At 48.9% G+C, this 21,652-nt stretch overlaps 1 protein-coding gene across 1 annotated transcript in view; it reads left to right on the top strand.

Annotated features, from left to right (window-relative positions):
• Positions 1–21,652, top strand: part of LOC142312189 (uncharacterized) — a 307,401-nt gene that overhangs the window by 68,674 nt on the left and 217,075 nt on the right. The window contains 1 exon segment of the mRNA XM_075351090.1: positions 20,999–21,153. Within this exon segment, the coding sequence (XP_075207205.1) occupies positions 20,999–21,153 (155 nt within the window).

The following is a 21,652-nucleotide window of genomic DNA, read 5'->3' as shown; positions in this document are numbered from 1 at the left end:
CCTTGGTTACCCGATGTTTACCCTGGTTACAGCTTACCGCAGATGCCGGCTCCTGCTCCCTGCTCGCTTCATTTCGTCGCTCTCTCGCTGTCACACACAGCGATGTGTGCGTCACAGCGGGAGAGCGACGACCAAAAAATGAAGCTGGACATTCAGCAACGAGCAGCGACCTCACAGCAGGGGCCAGCTCGTTGCTGGATGTCACACTCAGCGACAGCGACGGGACGTCGCTGCAACATCACAGAAACTGGTGACGTAGCAGCAACGTCATTGTCGTCGTCGCTGTGTGTGACACCACCCTTAAAGGGGACACACCTGATTATATTGTGAAGGGGAAACTATCTACATCCTTGCAAGTAGATCATAAGAAGAAGATATCCCCATACATAGATCTCTTTACTGCTTGTCTCAGGAAGCCTGGTCACTGAACATACCCCCTGGTACACCAGGGTCATACATACACCAGAACCAAGCACCTAACTTACACGGACTACCAGGTACTGGGTCTTAGAGGAATGTAATAAATCAATCTCTCTGCTACCTGGATGAACCCCAGCTCAACCTACAGATGAACAGGATAAAACATGGTTAAGTTTGGCCAGAAATCCGCATCAACAGAGGTATATCACGCATCCAAACCCCACAAGAAAGAGATGGACAAATTTGTTAACAAGCAACAGAAAAATAAACAACAAACAGAGCAGAGCAAAGGAGGACAACATACACCTGACCACAATTCAGATGTCTCTGACACAGAAGCAGAACTGCTTGATAGCCCAGACAAGCCAATCTCCAGGGCATTTATTACCAGAATACTCAAAACAGCCTTAGCACCTCTGGCAAAAGATCTATCTGACATTAAAAGAGACATTCACCAACTGGGTCACAGAGTGGAGGAGTTGGAGCAGTCCCAGACGGCCATCATATCCCATGCCCAAGAGCTGGAAACCAACCTTCATATACATGATGATCACATCTACAAAATATATGCCGCAATCGAGGACCTGGAAAACCGGAACAGGCAAAACAATATCCGAATACGGGGTCTTCCGGAAACTGTAATCACGGAGGACATCTCTAAAACACTAACTGCCCTCTTCTCAAACTATTTGGATGCTGAAGAAAAACACCAGTTAATCATAGAGAGGGCACACAGAGCACTACGCCGAAAACCCAATCCCAACGATCCTCCCAGAGATGTTATCTGCCGAATTCTAGATTTCCACCTTAAGGACAAAATCTTCCAAAAAGCCAGATCAGACCCTAACATACAACATGAAGGATCTAACATTGCAATCTTCCAAGACATTGCCCCTTCTATATTAGCCAAGAGGCGCCTCCTTAAACCTCTCACGGACGAACTGAGGAAACAACAATTCCAATTCCGTTGGCTGTTCCCCTTCGGTATTTTGGTCTCTGCCACGGGGACGAAGTTCACCGCAAGATCTCCCAAGGACTTCTCCAACCTTTTGCGCGGAACTGGACATCCCACCAGGATCTACTCCAGATCTGAATCTCCTCCAACCTACTCTACATCTTCAACCACTCCCCACGCAGCAGCCATGGGAAACCGTGGAATATCCGAAAAGTCAACGTCCCAGTCCAAGACCTACCAGGCCACCTCTGTCTGAAACCAGACACGAGGCTGTTTGACGGAAGGCGCCTGCTTCATCTGAATAAAGATTGCATATGTGATGAGTATACCTCTGACAAATTTGAATTTTTGACCTGTTGTCTCTTGTTCTCTCCCTCTTATCATCCTACAGATTTAAAATGGTTTTCATTTAGGTTGAACTTCTGCATATATTGTTATATTTAATTATTGGGTTCTCCCTGGCAGACTAAAATTGTCCGCTTATTTGAATGAACCCCAAGAAATCCCCCATGGTTACGGTTCACAAGGACAAGACTGCTATACACACCATTCTCTCCTTCTATGTCACACCTTCCCCCCTCTATACCCCTTCTCTTAATACTCTCTCTCTTGCCTTTCTCTGTGTATCACTTTTACATTGGCTCGAGATCCAAGGTTGGAGTGGGTTGAGCTGGGCATCCACGCAGTTTAACTATGGCTAAACAACACAACCTGCTGACACTCGCCTCTTACAATGTAAGAGGCCTTAACTCTCCCGTCAAGTGCTCATAAATTCTAGCCCACCTTAAAAAAGAAAAGATAGACATACTTCTGCTACAAGAAACGCACTTAATGCTAGAGAAGTCACCGAACTTTGATAAAGCATTTTATAACACATGGTTCCACTCATACTCCACTACTAAAAAAGCCAGGGGAGTAGCCATTGCCTTCTCAAAACACACACCCTTTCAATTGTTGGATACCTTTTCAGACAATATGGGCCGATTTGTATTTATCAAAGGGAAAAAAGCACATACACTAGTAACAATAGGAAATATCTACGCCCCGAACACTAAGCAGGATGTCTGGATATCGAAGGTTTTGAAGGAAGCTAAACATTTTATTGAGGGTACGTTCATCCTGGGAGGTGATTTAAATGTGGCCCTTAACCCAGAACTTGATTCCTCCACAAACAGATCCTCTATTCCTAAAAAGGTGCTGATGCGTATACATAAATCCTTGCATTCGGCCCAACTGGTCGATGCCTGGAGACCCCTCCACCCAACAGAAAGAGATTACTCTCATTACGCACCTGCACAAAATTCATATGGCCGAATTGACTACATATTTGTTCCTTTCTTAGATCTTTCCATGATACAACATGCCAAACTTATTACTAGCGTCCACTCGGACCATTCTATCTTAAAACTGGGAATCACACTTGGGGAGAGGGTCCGGAACAGGACATGGAGATTGAATGAATCTCTCTTGTCTCAATCTCAGTAAAAGACACATGTTACGAAAGCCCTGAAAAATTACTTTGATATTAACACTCAAGATACAGTCCCTTTTCCTACAGTGTGGGAAGCGCACAAGGCAGTAATACGCGGAGAGTTTATCTCCATATCCTCGTTCTTAAATAAATCCAGAAAAGATGAGGTGGCATCATTGTATTCCGAGATACAAAAAATGGAACTGCAACATAAAACCTCTCAGTCACCAAACATCCTCAGTCCCTTAACACAATTAAGACAAAGGCTCAGAGATATCTTAAACAAACAGTCTGCAAAGTTCTACATGAACTGGAGGAATCGCCTCTTTGTACATGGAGACAAAGTATCTAAGCTTATGGTTTCCCTTATCAAAAAAAGGAAAGCACGTATGTACATTTATTCTCTAAAAGATTCAAATTCGAAAAAACTTGCAGACACTGAAGCTATTGCTGATGCCTTTAGCAAATATTTCTCCTCCTTGTATCACATTCGAGAGCACGAGACACCAGAACAAGCAGATAAAAGACAACGGGACATAATCTCTTTTCTGTCAGAACTACGTCTTCGGCTATGTGCGCACGTTGCGTACTAGCCCTGCAGAAATTTCTGCAGCGATCTGAAGAGCACATGTGCGCTTTAGATCGCTGCAGAAATGTCCGTAGTGAGCGCCAATTCCATGCGCTCTGCCTGCAGCTCCTGCCATAGACAGAGCAGGAGCTGCCGGCAAAGCGCAGGAAAGAAGTGACATGTCACTTCTTTTTGCGCAGCGCTTCGGCAGTAGCCGAAGCGCTGCGCTCTTAAACGCCACGTGCGCACGGCCCCTGCACAATCTCCATAGACTGTGCAGGGGACGCTGGACGCATGCAGTTACGCTGCGCTGCAAAGCGCAGCGTAACTGCATGTATTTACGCAACGTGCGCACATAGCCTTCCAATGCTCAACACAACCCATATAACAAATCTGAACAGGCCATTTTCTATTGAGGAGCTCCAGTCGATCCTGTCAAAGTGCCCCACAGGGAAAAGCCCTGGCCCAGATGGCCTCCCGAGCTCTTATTACAAGACCTTTAAAGAAACTCCATTCGTTCATCTCCTTCACCTCTTTAATGCTGTGCTACAGGGCTCCCCTTTTCCAAAACAATCATTAGAAGGACATATTACCCTCATACATAAGGAGGGAAAAGACCCTGAAATCTGTAGCAACTACAGACCGATTTCACTGTTGAATAATGATTTGAAATTATTTGCGAGCCTTGTAGCACATCGTTTAAGTACCATTCTACCTACACTTATCTCGCCCGAACAAGTGGGTTTTGTGAAGGGAAGAGAGGGATGAGATAACTCCATACGTATACTCCATCTAATGCAGCATGCCCTTACTCACCGCAGACCCTTAGTGCTATTAGGCACTGATGCGGAAAAGGCTTTTGACAGGATCGATTGGATATTCATGAGAGAAACACTACGGCGCTTCGCCTTTCCTACCCCATTCATAGAGGCAATTTTTCAGATGTATACACACCCGACAGTGCGTAGTAGGATAAATGGGGATCTTTCTAGCCCATTCAACATTTAACAATGGAACTCGGCAGGGCTGCCCGCTTTCTCCATCTCTGTTCATCTGAGTGATGGAGACCCTCATTCAATGTATCCGACAGCATCCGGACATAAAAGGGGCTTCCATAGCTGGAACTACACATAAAGCGGCAGCCTTCACCGACGACCTTATTCTCCTGTTGACGGAACCCCTCAAAGAATTTCCGGCTATCTTGGAAATCTTTGAACATTTTGGCTCAATGTCAAATTTCAAAATTAATTTGGACAAATTAGAGGCTTTGGGTATACAGCTCCCTCAAGCAACAATGGATACCCTAAAAAATAAATACCCCTTTTAAGTGGCCCCCCAAGTTTATTACCTACCTGGGAATAAAGATATGCTCACATTGGCCTTCTTTAGTCTCTTTAAACTTTTTCCCGTTATTAAAATCTTCGTTGAAAGTAATAGCCTCATGGTCAGCCCCATTTGTCTCATGGATGGGACGTAAAAACCTAATAAAAAGCTTTGTGTTACCAAAATTTAGTTATGTATCACAGATGTTACCAATTCAGGTACCACAGACCTTTTTCGATAAAGCTAGAACCCTCTTCATTAACTATATTTGGAAGGGTAGGCGGCTGAGGTTGAATTATAATACCCTTGTACTACCTAGGTCCAAAGGAGGAATGGGGACACCAGACCCACAAAAATATCACACAGCAGCAATACTATCAATGATAATAGATTGGACTCGCAAATCTACAAACAAACTTTGGACATTGATCGCAGACTGCATCAGTCTGATGAACTTCAGACCCATCCTTCACTCGGCAAAACATTTTCTTCAAAACTCGACAACGGGTAATTTAATCTTTAAGAACGCACTTCAAACTTGGACAAAACATGCAGATTATCTTATTCCCCCACCGTCCCCGATAATCCGAATAATGGATTTGCCGGGGCTGTACTCAGATGGCACACAATCACGCACTCCTGATCAGCTTCATACACTCCCTACGCCAGTGGAACTAGTGTTAGAGGATGGAACATTAACACCCCTGACTCAGCTTAATAAGATCATGGCCCCAAACTCACTCAACTTCCTTCAATATGAAAGACTAAAGTTAGCGGTATGGGATCACTTACCAAATGGGCTGCCCCGAAGGGACCTTTCCACTTTTGAATCTATGATTACGCAAACAAAATGCCCTCAAAAAGTCCTGTCTAAATTATATCAAATATTGGTCTTAAATAAGCTCCCGCAGAAAAGGGCATTCATATCATTATGGGAAAAAGATCTAGGCAGGAATTTTACAGAAGGAGATTTGATCCAAATTTATAAGAGATCCTTTGACCCATCACATTGCGTGAAGGTACAGGAAAACTCATACAAATTAGTTACTAGATGGTATGTATCACCTTCTCAAACTAGCACATGGTTCCCTTCCTCTTCAGAGTCATGTTGGAGGTGCAATAGAGAACGAGGTACATACTTCCACATTTGGTGGCAGTGCGACCAGTTGCAGCCCTTCTGGGAGAATGTGATTACCTACACCAAGTGGATCTGTAAACTGTCCTTTAACCCTCAACCCAGCCTAATCTTCCTGAACTTGGTCATCAACCCACAAAACACTCCGAACAAAACTCTCCTCCTATTTCTACTAGCGGCGGCCAAACTGCTCATCCCCCCACCTTTGGCGCTCGACAAGTATACCTACTATCCAAAATCGGATGCTCAAAATCGACCAGTTATATCATATTGAAGAGCTGGCAGCTTTAGCTTATTACTCTCAAGATAAATTTAGACTCATCTGGGCCCCCTGGTTGAATTTCCGAGAATCCTCCGAGTACTTTGAATTGGTGGCGTCTTGACCTGCTCCCACCCCCCTCCCCTGAGCCAGCCATGATATATTTCTCATCTAGATTAAACCCCACTCACACCTCCTGTCTCTCAATATCTTCTTGAAACCATCTCTTTACTTCCCCCCCATCCTACTATTGACATGTTTTACATATGTTCATTTCACTAATGTTAATTATTTACAAAAGTTTATTGTTGATTTCACATGGACTGCAATGGTAAACACACCTAACTGAGGTACTTCCGACAAGGGAAGAAAAATTATCCAGAACTGTGGACCGAACTTTGGATCTAAATCCTTCCCTCCAGGATTCGAGTGCCTTATATTTTCTCACATTTACTCATTGTTTTATGTTACGTTATATTAATTTTTTGCTCTGAACAATACTTGGAAGGTTTGCATTGTGTTTCATATGCTATTTTTCACTATAATAATAAGAATATTGAAAAGAATGAAGACGAAAGAGTAGTCCGTAAACAGGTCGAGGTCACAACAGAAAACAAATACACTAGTCAGGAGCTGAACACAGAGGACTGAGCCAGAGGAGAACAAGGCTAGAGGAGAACACACCCCTACTGCCCAACTGGATGACATTACTGGTCCCAGCCAAACTAATCTTTGTGGCTGATCAGAGCCTACACTGTCCATGGCCTCTGTTTCTAGTGTCTCCACCAGCACCGCAGAAAGTAGGTGGTGCCTGGTGACAAAAGCTGACATCACAGGAGCAGATCCCAGAGAAGATGTGACACTGCATTTGCGGAATGTGACAAAATGACAGAAAACCAAAAGAGAACCCCGTAAAGTGACTGCATTTTGGAATTTATAACCCTCAGTAAATTTCTAGATGGAGTTGTGACTCATTTGACTCATTGACTGATGTCCGGAAATTAGCATGCAGTAGATGTTCGAGAGTGAAAATTGTAAATATGACAATTTCTTACCCAACACATAATGCCCAGATTGTGCTCCAGGAGATATACACACCATAAATTCAGTGGGTTCTTCTCACTACAGCAATGCCAAATACATGAATGCTGTGGGCACACTGCAAGGCTGAGAAACGAGAGGGGAGATTTGACTTTGGAAGAGCTTAATTTGCTGGATTGGTTTGTGGAATCCATGTTGCTTTTCAAGAGCCTCTGAGCCATTAATAATGGAGAAAACCAATGATTTTTCCATTGACAGATGATGGACCTGAGTGGGGAATTGTTTTTTTTTTTGCAAGATGATTAAAAGTTTTTATTGGTATCATTTTCTCCTGCATAATAATTTTTCGTGGCTTCTTATTCCGTTCTTTTGGAGGCAGAATGAACAAACAGTTGAACACCATGCTCTACTGGTTCATCCTATTAGGTCTTTTATTAGACTGAACAGGGCCGTATTTACGATTAGGCACCGGAGGTCCGGTGCCTGGGGCGGCGCCAAAGACTCATTTCTAAAACCGGAGTCTTTGCGGGGGGGGGGGGGGGGGTTTGTGTTAGTTGGTGGTCCCCTGATCAATTTGTATCAGCGTCTTAAACGCTAATACAAATCATCCTCCATATCTGCTCCCTGTGCGCCGGCACTTCCGGGTTCAGGAGCTACAATCAGCTCCCTGGCCTGGCACACTCACTGATGACGTCACTGGCAGCGCGATGAGTCACCGCTGCTGGCGTCTCTGCAGACGGAGTGCCGCTGAGGAGAGGAGAAGTCACCGGAGCCGGGAGGTAAGCGCTACAGAGCCGAAGATAGCGGTGGCAGCCGGCAGGGTGTAATCTGCATGGGACAGGGGGCAGCCTTAGGTTGCGCTCTCTATGGGAAAAGGAGGTGCATGGGGTGTAATCTGTGTGGGGCAGGGGCAGCAGCTATAGGGGCGCGCTGTATAGGAAAGGGTGTGCATGGAGGGGAATCTCTATGGGGCAGGGGCAGCAGCCATAGGGAGCGCTCTATATAGGATAGGGGGTGCATGGAGGGGGATCTCTATGGGGCATGGATAGCAGCCATAGGGGGCACGCTGTATAGGAAAGGGGGTGCATGGAGTGGGATCTCTATGGGGCAGCAGCCATAGGGGGCGCGCTGTATAGGAAAGGGGGTGCATGGAGGGGGATCTCTATGGGACAGGGGCAGCAGCATAGGGAGCACTCTATATAGGAAAGGGGTTGCATGGAGGGGGATCTCTATGGGACAGGGGCAGCAGCCATAGGGGGCACGCTGTATAGGAAAGGGGTTGCATGGAGGGGGATCTCTATGGGACAGGGGCAGCAGCCATAGGGAGCGCTCTACATAGGAAAGGGGGTGCATGCAGGGGAATCTCTATGGGGCATGGATAGCAGCCATAGGGGGCACGCTGTATAGGAAAGGGGGTGCATGGAGTGGGATCTCTATGGGGCAGCAGCCATAGGGGGCACGCTGTATAGGAAAGGGGGTGCATGGAGGGGGATCTCTATGGGACAGTGGCAGCAGCATAGGGAGCACTCTATATAGGAAAGGGGTTGCATGGAGGGGGATCTCTATGGGACAGGGGCAGCAGCCATAGGGAGCGCTCTACATAGGAAAGGGGGTGCATGGAGGGGAATCTCTATGGGACAGGGGCAGCAGCATAGGGAGCGCTCTACATAGGAAAGGGGGTGCATGGAGGGGAATCTCTATGGGACAGGGGCAGCAGCATAGGGAGCGCTCTATATAGGAAAGGGGGTGCATGGAGGGGGATCTCTATGAGACAGGGGCAAGAACCATAGGGGGTGCGTTGTATATTGAAGGGGGTGCAAGGAGAGGGATCTCTATGGGGCAGGGGCAGCAGCCATAGGGGGTGCGCTGTATAGGAAAGAGAGTGCATGGAGGGGGATCTCTATCGGGTAGGGGGCAGCAGCCATAGGGGGTACACTGTATAGGAAAGGGGGTGCATGGGGGGGATCTCTGTGGGACAGGGGCAGCAGCATAGGGAGCACTCTATATTGGAAAGGGGTTGCATGGAGGTGGATCTCTATGGGACAGGGGCAGCAGCATAGGGAGCACTCTATATAGGAAAGGGGTTGCATGGAGGGGGATCTCTATGAGACAGGGGCAAGAACCATAGGGGGTGCGCTGTATATTGAAGGGGGTGCAAGGAGAGGGATCTCTATGGGGCAGGGGCAGCAGCCATAGGGGGTGCGCTGTATAGGAAAGAGAGTGCATGGAGGGGGGTCTCTATGGGGTAGGGGGCAGCAGCCATAGGGGGTACACTGTATAGGAAAGGGGGTGCATGGAGGGGGATCTCTATGGGACAGGGGCAGCAGCATAGGGAGCACTCTATATAGGAAAGGGGTTGCATGGAGGGGGATCTCTGAGACAGGAGCAGCAGCCATAGGGGGTGCGCTGTATATTGAAGGGGGTGCATGGAGGGGGATCTCTATGGGACAGAGGCAGCAGCATAGGGAGCGCTCTATATAGGAAAGGGGTTGCATGGAGGGGAATCTCTATGGGACAGGGGCAGCAGCATAGGGAGCGCTCTATATAGGAAAGGGGGTGCATGGAGGGGAATCTCTATGGGACAGGGGCAGCAGCATAGGGAGCGCTCTATATAGGAAAGGGGGTGCATGGAGGGGAATCTCTATGGGACAGGGGCAGCAGCATAAGGAGCGCTCTGTATGGGAAAAGGGTGCATGGAGGTGGATCTCTATGGGGCAGGGGCAGCAGCATAGGGAGCGCTCTATATAGGAAAAGGGGGTGCATGGAGGGGGATCTCTATGGGACAGGGGCAGCAGCATAGGGAACGTTCTCTATAGGAAAAGGGGGTGCATGGAGGGGGATTTCAATGGGGCAGGGGCAGCAGCATAGGGAGCGCTCTATATAGGAAAAGGGGGTGCTAGGAGGTGGATTTCTATGGGGCAGGGGCAGCAGTATAGGGAGCACTCTGTATGGGAAAAAGCGGGTGCATGGAGGGGGATCTCTATGGGGAAGGGGGCAGTAGCATAGGGAGCACTCTGTATGGGAAAAGTGGGTGCATGAAGGTTGATCTCTATGGGGCAGTAGCATAGGGAGCGCTCTGTATGATAAAGGGGGCGCGTGTAGTTGGCTCTGTGTGGGCTCACAGCATGGGGTGTGATCTGTATGGGGCAGGGGGCACTCTTCGGGGTGGAATCACTGTGGAAAAGGGGGCATCGTGGGGTGGTCTCAGTATGGAAAAGGGGGCAGCGTGGGGTGGGCTCAGTATGGAAAAGGGGGCAACATGGGATGTGCTCAGTATGGAAAAGGGGGCATCGTGGGGTGGTCTCAGTATGGAAAAGGGGGCAGCGTGGGGTGGGCTCAGTATGGAAAAGGGGGCAACATGGGATGTGCTCAGTATGGAAAAGGGGGCAGCGTGGGGTGGGCTCAGTATGGAAAAGGGGGCAGCGTGGGGTGGGCTCAGTATGGAAAAGGGGGCAATGTGGGATGGGCTCAGTATGGAAAAGGGGGCAGCGTGGGGTGGGCTCAGTATGGAGAAAGGGCAACATGGATCAGTATGTAGAAGTCTAATGTGTGGGAGACAGTTCAAATAGGGGTCAGCATGTGGTGCAGACAGTTTGGAGATCGTAGGTCCTAAGTGAGTAAGTGAGGAGGGTGTAGTGGGTGTAACTCATAATGGGAGACGGTGTGGTATATAAAGGGGGCAATGTTAAAGCCATGTGTCATATAATATAGACAGTGTGGGGGGGTCATTTTTTTGTGCAGGGATTAAAGTGAGGGACAGTTATTTATTTTGGGGGCTTATTTAGGGAACAGCATGGTTGATTATTTTTATAATGACATGTTATTTTTAAGGGCACTGTGTCGTGATGTGCTGCAGAAGAGCAGAGAAGATGGAGGTCTGCAGAGTCGAGCTGTAGATGTGAAGTCATCATGGCGCCAGGACCTGTGAGGTACCGAGGTTTGGGGCTGGATAAATGCAGGTGATGGGTAAACACATTGGCTAATGTAGGTTTTAAGCGATCGCTGATCTATATCCAGCAGATGGTCAATGGTTTAACAGCTGCTGAGCCTGTGACCGCACTTTCATGTGCACAGTACGATCTTTACCATGATCGTTCTGTGCACATAAAATAGCACTGTTCTTGGCAGCATGTGTTCACAGGACAATGTGCGGCCAAGAAAGATATTTAAAGGCGTCTGTCACCCCCCCAAATGCCAATTAAACAAAACATTTTTTAGGGAACACAGCCCATATAAAAATCATGCCAGGTAGAAGCAGTGTAACCTAACAATAAAAAAATCTTCTATTTTTTTTTTTTGCTGTGAGGGGGTCATTGTGCACTTTTGGCGTGGCCTATGCCATAAACAAAAGTGAATCTTTTATCAAATGTTATGTTGAGCTGTACACACCCGGTATGATTTCTATATGGGCTGTATACACCTGGTATGATTTCTGTATGAGCTGTATACACCTGGTATCATTTCTGTATGAGCTGTATACACCTGGCATAATTTCAATATGGGCTGTATACACCCGGTATGATTTCTATATGGGCTCTATACACATGGTATGATTTCTGTATGAGCTGTATACACCTGGTATCATTTCTGTATGAGCTGTATACACCTGGTGTGATTTCTGTATGGGCTGTATACACCTGGTATCATGTCTGTATAGGCTGTGTACACCTGGTGTGATTTCTGTATGGGCTGTGTACACCTGGTGTGATCTCTGTATGAGCTGTATACACCTGGCATCATTTCAATATGGGCTGTATACACCTGGTATGATTTCTATATGGGCTGTATACACCTGGTATGATTTCTGTATAGGATGTATACATCTGGTATGATTTCTGTGTGAGCTGTATACACGTGATGGGATTTCTGTATGGGCTGTATACCCCTGGTGTGATTTCTGTATGGGCTGTATACCCCTGGTGTGATTTCTGCATGGGCTGTATACCCCTGGTGTGATTTCTGCATGGGCTGTATACCCCTGGTGTGATTTCTGCATGGGCTGTATACCCCTGGTGTGATTTCTGCATGGGCTGTATACCCCTGGTGTGATTTCTGCATGGGCTGTATACCCCTGGTGTGATTTCTGCATGGGCTGTATACCCCTGGTGTGATTTCTGTATGGGCTGTATACCCCTGGTGTGATTTCTGCATGGGCTGTATACACCTGGTGTGATTTCTGCATGGGCTGTATACCCCTGGTGTGATTTCTGCATGGGCTGTATACCCCTGGTGTGATTTCTGTATGGGCTGTATACACCTGGTGTGATTTCTGTATGGGCTGTATACACCTGGTGTAATTTCTGTATGGGCTGTATACACCTGGTGTGATTTTCTGCATGGGCTGTATACCCCTGGTGTGATTTCTGCATGGGCTGTATACACCTGGTGTGATTTCTGCATGGGCTGTATACACCTGGTGTGATTTCTGTATGGGCTGTATACACCTGGTGTAATTTCTGTATGGGCTGTATACACCTGGTGTGATTTCTGTATGGGCTGTATACACCTGGTGTGATTTCTGAATGAGCTGTATACACCTGGTGTGATTTCTGTATGGGCTGAAAACACCTGGTGTGATTTCTGTATGGGCTGAAAACACCTGGTGTAATTTCTGTATGGGCTGTATACACCTAGTGTGATTTCTGTATGGGCTGTATACACCCGGTATGATTTTTCTATGTGCGACGTTCCCTATTATGAATATTTGTGCAGGGTGATCGGCATTTTGTGGGTGACAGATTTCCTTATAAAAATGTCACTATACAAACAAATATTTTGCTCCTGCATCAGGTGATTGACAGCTTGTTGAGGTACATCGATAATCCGCAGCAGCGTAAACGCACCTTTAAAGAGAGACTTAATGTTTTAGAAATTATTTTATATGTTTTAGGGTAATTGATTTTGAGCAGATCTGAGGTGAACCCGGTCCCGAGTCCCCCACAATTGCTCCAAAGACCTATTAGGAAAGTGCAGGAGAGCAGACAGAGCAGCGCGGGTTCAGTGGAAAATCAGAGTCCTGTCTCCTGAACCGTGCACTTCACCTATGGGGGTCTCAGGACACATTACTGCACCAGTCTAAGAATTAATGGACCTTTTTGATGACCCTTCTTTTGAGAATCCAAGAGCATGGTGCATGCTGGGATACTCGAAAGAAGCGTTCTCATGGGGCATAGACTGCAGTCACTGCCACAGCCTCTGCCCCTCCCTGAAATGAAGCGTCATCAAGGGGCAGGATAGGAAATTATTAATGCAAGTATATTAAAAAAATATATATTTCTTTATCGTTCCTTTGGGAGACCCAGACCTTGGGTGTTTAGCTTCTGCCTCCGGAGGACACACAAAGTACTACACCTAAAAGTGTAGCTCCTCCCTCTGAGCCTATACACCCCCTGGTGAGCCAGTCACAGCCAGTTTATCGCTTTGTGTTCAGGAGGATACATCCACACATATGATTTTTTTTATTTTTTTTTTTGGAAAAAGATTGAAGAAGTGCGGGTCCACGTCTGGACTCCCGGCATATCCCTTCTCACCCCACTGTGTCGGTGGTGTTGTAAGGTTGATTTCCAAGGCTGGAGCCTTACATGCCGTGCTCCTTCACCATGCCTCCTGGGCTCTGGATTGAAGTGGGAGCCAGCGCGGTCTCCATGCCTGGCAGGAGTCCGGTCTCCGTCCACAGCCCCTTCAGGACCCTGCTGGACCGGAGCACTCATCCCCAGGGACCTGGCCCTGCGTCTCAGCAGCTAAGTACCTGAGACGTTCATATGTTGGGGGTCCCTGTCCTTTATTGTGTGGGGAGAGTGTGTTTGCTGTATTTGTTTTGGCATTTCCGGCGGGTTCTCTGGCTTTTCGCCCGAGAACCGCGCCGATGGTGCCTGCGCGTCGGCCTCGCTGCTCAAATTTAGGCCCCGGCTTCGCCGGAGGCCTAGTTTCTGTTACCTGCCCTTGCATGTCACTCATGCACGGGGACAGGCACAGCTCCGCCCGGCGGCCGTCCTGCACAGGGGAGGGACACTCCCCACTGCTTGTGCGTGATTCCCCCCATGCAGGTCTCTATGGCCCTCCAGATCCCGCTTTCCTACAGGGACGCCCCCGTCCCGCCCCCTCTCTTCGCTCCGGCGGCCATTTTCTTGGACAGGGTTCACTCTGCGCTGGGCCATCCTGCACTCTGCATCCCTGCTGAGGTGCTGTGCATTGGGGGTCCGGGCTTCGGGATCTGGAGGGCACACAACACCGCTTCCAGCGGTCTGGTAAGCCACAGCCGGTCTCTGGTTGTGGACCTCTGAATATACTCCCTGGGGTTCATTCTCTTTGTAGAAGCTGTTTTCCCCACTCCAGCAGCATGTCTCACACGAGGAGCAAGGCTCCAAAGCTTTATACTGCATATGTTGCATGTAAGCTCCTGCTGCCTGAACCGAGCACCTATCCACATTGTGAGGTCTGCTCTAACTTGGAGGTGCCACAGCCTGGAGTCTCACCCCCAGTGGTCTCTCAGGCTGCTTCTGCACCTGTGGCTGAACTCCCGGCCTGGGTAGAGTCCTTCTCTAGGTCTATCTCCCAGTCATTTGCTGAGTCCATGGGACTTCTGTCCAGGACCTTGATGAATATGCATCAGCCCCCTTCACAGGGTGCCTCTAATGCTCTTGCTAAGGGCCCTTTAAGATCCCTATCCTCTGACCTCCGTCCACTGGAGCTCACAGAGGATTCATCATCAGGGCACAAACCCCGTCCTCCTAAGAAGCGCCGCAGGGTTTCCTCTCCCTCCTCATCCCGCGGCTCTGATTCAAGAGCTGACTCGCAGGATGAGGAGGATGCCTTTACAGGGGGCTCGGAGGCTAACTCCATGTGCCCCATTGCTCTTTCCGAGGGTGACTCAGAACTTAGTGACTTGATTGCTTCCATTAATTCTGTACTGGATCTCAATCCGCCAGTATCAGAGGAGCAACCCTCTCTGGCAGAAAAGCACCAGTTTACCTCGCCTAAGAGAGTAAAGAGTGTGTTCTTTAACCACTCCAGTTTTCAGACCGCTGTGACCAAACCCAGGGCCTGTCCTGACAAACGCTTCCCAAAGCGTAGTTCTGATGACCATTTTCCCTTTCCACCTGAGGTGGTCAAGGAGTGGGCTCACTCCCCAAAGGTAGACCCTCCGGTGTCTAGGCTTTCAGCCCGGACCGTTGTGTCGGTGGCTGATGGCACTTCCCTTAGGGATGCCACTGACCGTCAGATTGACCTTCTGGCTAAATCCGTGTATGAAGCGGCGGGGGCCGCGTTTTCCCCAACATTTGCAGCAGTGTGGGCCCTCAAAGCCATCTCTGCTTCTCTAGAGGAGATGCATTCCCTCACCAGGGAATCTCTGCCCGAGATGGTTGCCTTAACTTCTCAAGCTTCAGCTTTTTCTTATGCCATGTCTGCCATGCTAGAGGCTTCTCACCGCACTGCGGTGGCTTCGGCTAATTCCCTCGTTATCCGCAGGATCTTGTGGCTTTGAGAGTGGAAGGCAGATGCTTCTTCAAAGAAGTACCTTGCTGGGCTCCCGTTTGCTGGTTCCCGGCTGTTCGGTGAACAGCTGGATGAAATTATTAAAGAGGCTACTGGCGGAAAGAGTACTTCCATGCCACAAACCAAGACCAGGAAACCTGCCCAGGGTAGCATTCAGTCGAGGTTTCGCTCCTTTCGTTCCTCCAACTGGTCGTCCTCTAAGCCCTCCGCCTCGTCCGCTAACTCAGCTAAGGACCAGAAATCCAACTGACGCTCAAAAAGCGCGTCCACAGAAGACCGCAGGAGGTCCTGCCACTAAGGCAGCCTCCTCGTGACTCTCTGCCCGCTCCAGCAACGTCCTTAGTGGCAGGCTCTCCCACTTTGGCGACGCTTGGTTTCAACAAGTCTCCGATCAGTGGGTGAGAGATATCATCTCTCACGGCTACAGGATAGAATTCACTTCCAGCCCGCCAAACAGATTTTTTCTCTCAACTCCCCCCTGCTCCAAGGCCCCGCCTTCTCACAGGCCGTGGCAGCCTTGCAGGCCAACGGAGTAATTGTACCAGTTCCCGCCCGGGAACGGTTCAGAGGTTTTTACTCAAACCTCTTCCTAGTTCCCAAAAAGGACGGTACCTTCCGGCCCATGCTGGATCTCAAGCTTCTCAACAAGCATGTTCAGGTGCGGCATTTTCGCATGGAGTCTCTGCGATCAGTCATTGCCTCAATGACCCAAGGGGATTTCCTGGCGTCCATCGACATCAGAGATGCCTATCTACATGTGCCAATTGCAGTTTCACACCAGCGTTGGCTACGTTTTGCAATAGGAGAAGATCATTTCCAATTTGTGGCTCTCCCCTTACGGTTAGCCACGGCCCCTCGGGTATTCACCAAGGTCATGGCAGCAGTGATTGTTCTGCACCTCCAGGGGTTGGCAGTGCTCTCTTACCTGGACGACCTTCTAGTCAAGGCTCCATCCAGCGCAGACTGTCAACGGAGTGTCTCGCTCACTCTCGCCACTCTAGCCCAATTCGGGTGGCTTGTCAATCTTCCCAAATCCACTCTGACTCCGACTCAGAGTCTCACGTACCTAGGAATGCAGTTCGAGACTCTGCCGGCACTTGTGAAGTTGCCCTTAGACAAACAGCTGTCACTCCAGTTGGCGGTGCGCTCTCTCCTGAGGCCCCGCCGTTATACCCTCAGGCGTCTGATGCAGGTGCTGGGTCAAATGGTGGCGTCCATGGAGGCTGTTCCCTTTGCCCAGTTCCATCTGCGCCCCCTGCAGCTGGACATTCTCCGCTGTTGGGACAAGCGGACCTTCCTCCTTACACAAGTTAGTGGCTCTGTCGCCACGGACCAAGAGCTGTCTTCAGTGGTGGCCTCGGACCCTCTCCCTGTCCCAAGGGCGTTCCTTCCTGGCCCCATCCTGGGTGATTCTCACCACGGATGCCAGTCTATCCGGATGGGGAGCGGTATGTCTCCACCACAAAGCACAGGGCACTTGGACTCCGTCCGAGTCAGCTCTTTCAATCAATGTGCTGGAAACCAGAGCCGTGTTTCTAGCTCTCTTAGCATTTCACCATCTGCTGGCGGGCAGGCACATTCGAGTCCAGTCAGACAACGCGACAGCGGTTGCCTACATCAACCATCAAGGCGGGACACGCAGCCGCCTGGCAATGATGGAGGTACAACGCATTCTTCAATGGGCGGAGGACTACAGGTCCACCATATCCGCAGTCCACATCCCAGGCGTGGACAACTGGGAGGCAGATTATCTCAGCCGTCAAAGCGTGGACGGTGGCGAGTGGTCCCTGCACCCGGCAGTATTTCAGTCGATCTGCCGCAAATGGGGCACTCCGGACGTGGACCTAATGGCATCCCGTCACAACAACAAAGTTCCTGTTTACGTGGCTCGCTCCCACGATCCTCAGGCCTTCGCCGCGGACGCTATGGTTCAGGACTGGTCCCAGTTTCGTCTGTCCTACGTGTTTCCCCCTCTAGCTCTCTTGCCCAGAGTCCTGCGCAAGATCAGAATGGAGGGTCGTCGAGTCATCCTCATTGCACCGGACTGGCCCAGGCGAGCTTGGTTTCCGGACCTGCTCCAACTGTCCGTAGAGATGCTGTGGCATCTCCCGGACCGTCCAGACCTACTCTCACAAGGTCCGTTTTTCCGCCCGAATTCTGCGGCCCTCAAATTGACGGCGTGGCTCTTGAGTCCTGGATTTTGACGACTTCTGGTATTCCCCCTGAAGTCATCTCCACTATGACTCGGGCCCGTAAAGGCTACTTTACACACTGCGATATCGGTCCCGATATCGCTAGTGTGCGTACCCGCCCCCATCTGTTGCGCGACACGGGCATATCGCTGCCCGTGCCGCACAACATCGCCCAGAGCCGTCACACATACTTACCTGTCCGGCGACGTCGCTGTGACCGGCGAACCGCCTCCTTTCTAAGGGGGCGGTCCGTGCGGCGTCACAGCGACGTCACTGAAACGTCACTGAACCGCCGCCCAATCGCAGCGGAGGGGCGGAGATGAGCGGGACGTAACATCCCGCCCACCTCCTTCCTTCCGCATAGCGGCCGGGAGGCAGGTAGGGAGAGCTTCCTCGCTCCTGCGGCGTCACACGCAGCGATGTGTGATGCCGCAGGAACGACGAACAACCTCGTTACTGCTGAAGTAACGATAATTGGGAATGGACCCCCGTGTCGCCGATTAGCGATTTTGCACTGTTTTGCAACGATGCAAAATCGCTAATCGATGTCACACGCAACGGCATCGCTAATGCGGCCGGATGTGCGTCACGAATTCCGTGACCCCAACGACTCCGCATTAGCGATGTCGTAGCGTGTAAAGCCCGCTTTAGTCTTCCTCCGCTAAGATCTATCACAGGACTTGGAAGATTTTCCTGTTTTGGTGTCGCTCTACCGGCCATCCTCCTTGCCGACCCTTCTGTCTTTTCTACAGTCCGGTCTGCAGCTAGGACTGTCCCTCAACTCTCTCAAGGGTCAAGTTTCGGCTCTGTCAGTTCTGTTCCAGCGGCGTCTCGCTCGGCTGGCTCAGGTCCGCACCTTCATGCAGGGCGCGGCTCACATCATTCCGCCTTACCGGCGGCCCTTGGACCCCTGGGACCTTAACTTGGTTCTTACGGTTTTGCAGAAACCCCCCTTTGAGCCTCTTAGGGAGGTTTCTTTATACCGTCTTTCACAGAAAGTGGCCTTTCTGGTTGCCATAACTTCTCTCAGGAGAGTCTCTGATTTGGCTGCGCTCTCCTCGGAGTCACCTTTTTTAGTCTTTCATCAAGACAAGGTGGTTTTCCGTCCGTCTCCGGACTTTCTTCCTAAGGTGGTCTCTCCCTTCCACCTTAACCAGGACATTACCTCACCTTCCTTCTGTCCGGCCCCTGTTCATCGCTTTGAAAAAGCTCTACATACTCTAGATCTGGTGCATGCTCTCCGGATCTAAGTGTCTCGCACCGCTGCGCTTAGGCGGTGCACCTCTCTTTTTGTGCTAACCACAGGTCGGCGCAAGGGCCTCCCTGCTTCTAAGCCGACCTTAGCCCGTTGGATTAGGTCGACCATTTCGGACGCCTACCAGAGTACGCAGGCGCCTCCCCCGCCGGGGATCAAAGCACACTCGACCAGAGCTGTCGGTGCCTCTTGGGCTTTTAGGCACCAGGCTACGGCTCAACAAGTCGGTCAGGCTGCCACTTGGGCTAGCCTGCATACCTTCTCGAAGCACTACCAAGTGCATGCTCATGCTTAGGCAGATGCGAGCTTGGGCAGACGCATCCTTCAGGCGGCGGTCGCCCATTTGTGAAGTTAGGTTCTGCCTACTGCTTAGTTTTTCTGTTTATTTCCCACCCAGGGACTGCTTTGGAACGTCCCAAGGTCTGGGTCTCCCAAAGGAACGATAAAGAAAAAGAGAATTTTGTTTACTTACCGTAAATTCTTTTTCTTATAGTTCCGTCTTGGGAGACCCAGCACCCTCCCTGTTGCCTGTTGGCAATTTCCTTGTTCCGCGTGTTTTCACCGGCTGTTGTCGTGGACAGAGTCTCCGGTTGTTCCGGCTCTTGCTCTGTTCTACTTGTGGGTGGCTATTCTCCTTCAGCTTTTGCACTAAACTGGCTGTGACTGGCTCACCAGGGGGTGTATAGGCTCAGAGAGAGGAGCTACACTTTTAAGTGTAGTACTTTGTGTGTCCTCCGGAGGCAGAAGCTAAACACCCAAGGTCTGGGTCTCCCAAGACGGAACTATAAGAAAAAGAATTTACGGTAAGTAAACAAAATTCTCTTTTTTGGCACTAAATAGATAGGGATTTAGAATGAAAATTACTTTTCCTTCGAACCAAACCTTTAAGTTACTCTTTAAATGTTTACTAGTGCGGCTACTAGCATCTAATCAGTACTGTGGTACCTAGTTTGATGATAGTTGGTAACAACAATTTCAATCATCTCCTTACCATTGTTAAGGTATACAAGTTTATATGATAGGGGCTAACCTGACATTGAAAGTGATCGCTGTATAACGTTGGTGATGTGTCATGTATTGACGGTTGTTCTCAGGCTGTATTTCTGTACTGACAATTGTTCTGGTGATGCAGTCATGTACTGACAGTGGTTCTGGGGCTGTATTTCTGTACTGATTGTTCTGGTGATGTAGGCATGTACTGACTTTGCTTCTGGTGATGTATTCATGTACTGATGGTTGTTCTTGTGATGTAGTTATGTACGAACGTAGGAACGCAGCATGTAGCGTTTTTGAGGGTCGGAATCCTTTTTTTTCTACTGCGCATGCTCAGCTCTTGTGTTTTAATATTTGAAATCAATGTTTCTCGGCGGCCGAACGATTAGCTGATCGCCCGGCGGCTGGATTTTGAGAGCGATCAACTGGCTTTTGAGAGCGATCATCTGATCGCTCGGCTGCTGTGAACAATCAGGTGATCGCCCAGCGGCCAGCCGCCGGGTGATCAGCTGATCGTTCACAATAGCCAGCCCCTGGTAAAACAGTAAAAAAAAACCAAAACAACGGATCGTTGTTTTGCAGCATCAGTCACATCAGTTTTGCCACTATCTGCAACGCATCCGTTGCATAAGTCACACAACTGATTGTGACGGATACAAAAACAACGCAAGTGTGAAAGCAGCCTTACCAGTAGGGGGTGTTACAACTTAAAGTGCCTAGGGCAGCATGAATGCCAAATACGGCCCTGAGACTGAACTGTCATTGTCTTGAGGAATGCAATTTTGCTGCATAACATGTCTATAGAATTGGAAAGTTAAGTAGCAATGTTGAAAAATATAAATTTTAAGGATATTTTGTTCAAAAATAATAATTGGTTTTATTTTTGGCAGATGATGGTGACAGGAGAACAGAGGGACAACTGACATATTCAATTTATGAATCAAATGACCTTAAGATCCAACAGGATACAATTAAAGTGAATGCTATATCTCCAGAAATCCCATCATACCTTCACAGCAAAGATTTATCTGAGCCTATGAAACGGGTCTTACCTTCTGATTCATTACAGACTACTAAGAAAAATAGAAGTCACAAAAGAGGCATTAAAAAACAAACTGATCTTAATGCAAATAAGTCACGTTCACATTTAGAATATGGAAATAGTTTTCCCCTCGAAACATCTTTTGTTAAAGATCAAAAAATACACACAGAAGAGAAAAGATTTTCTTGTTCAAAGTGTGGGAGATATTTTAACAAGCAGTTATACCTTGTTAGTCACTTGAGAACTCACACAGAGAAGAAGACATATTCATGTTCAGAATGTGGGAAATTTTATGTACATAAATCAAGTCTGGTTCAGCACCAGAAAATTCACACAGGGGAGACGCCTTTTTCATGTTCAGAATGTGGGAAATGTTTTGTATATAAATCGCATCTTGTTAGTCACCAGAAAATTCACACAGGGGAGAAACCTTTTTCATGTTCAGAATGTGGGAAATGTTTTGGTAAGAAATCGCATCTTGTTAGACACCAGATATCTCACA

This window comes from Anomaloglossus baeobatrachus, chromosome 5 (assembly GCF_048569485.1).
Source record: "Anomaloglossus baeobatrachus isolate aAnoBae1 chromosome 5, aAnoBae1.hap1, whole genome shotgun sequence".
Taxonomy (NCBI): Eukaryota; Metazoa; Chordata; class Amphibia; order Anura; family Aromobatidae; genus Anomaloglossus; species Anomaloglossus baeobatrachus.
This window is presented reverse-complemented; position numbering and strand designations above follow the sequence as displayed.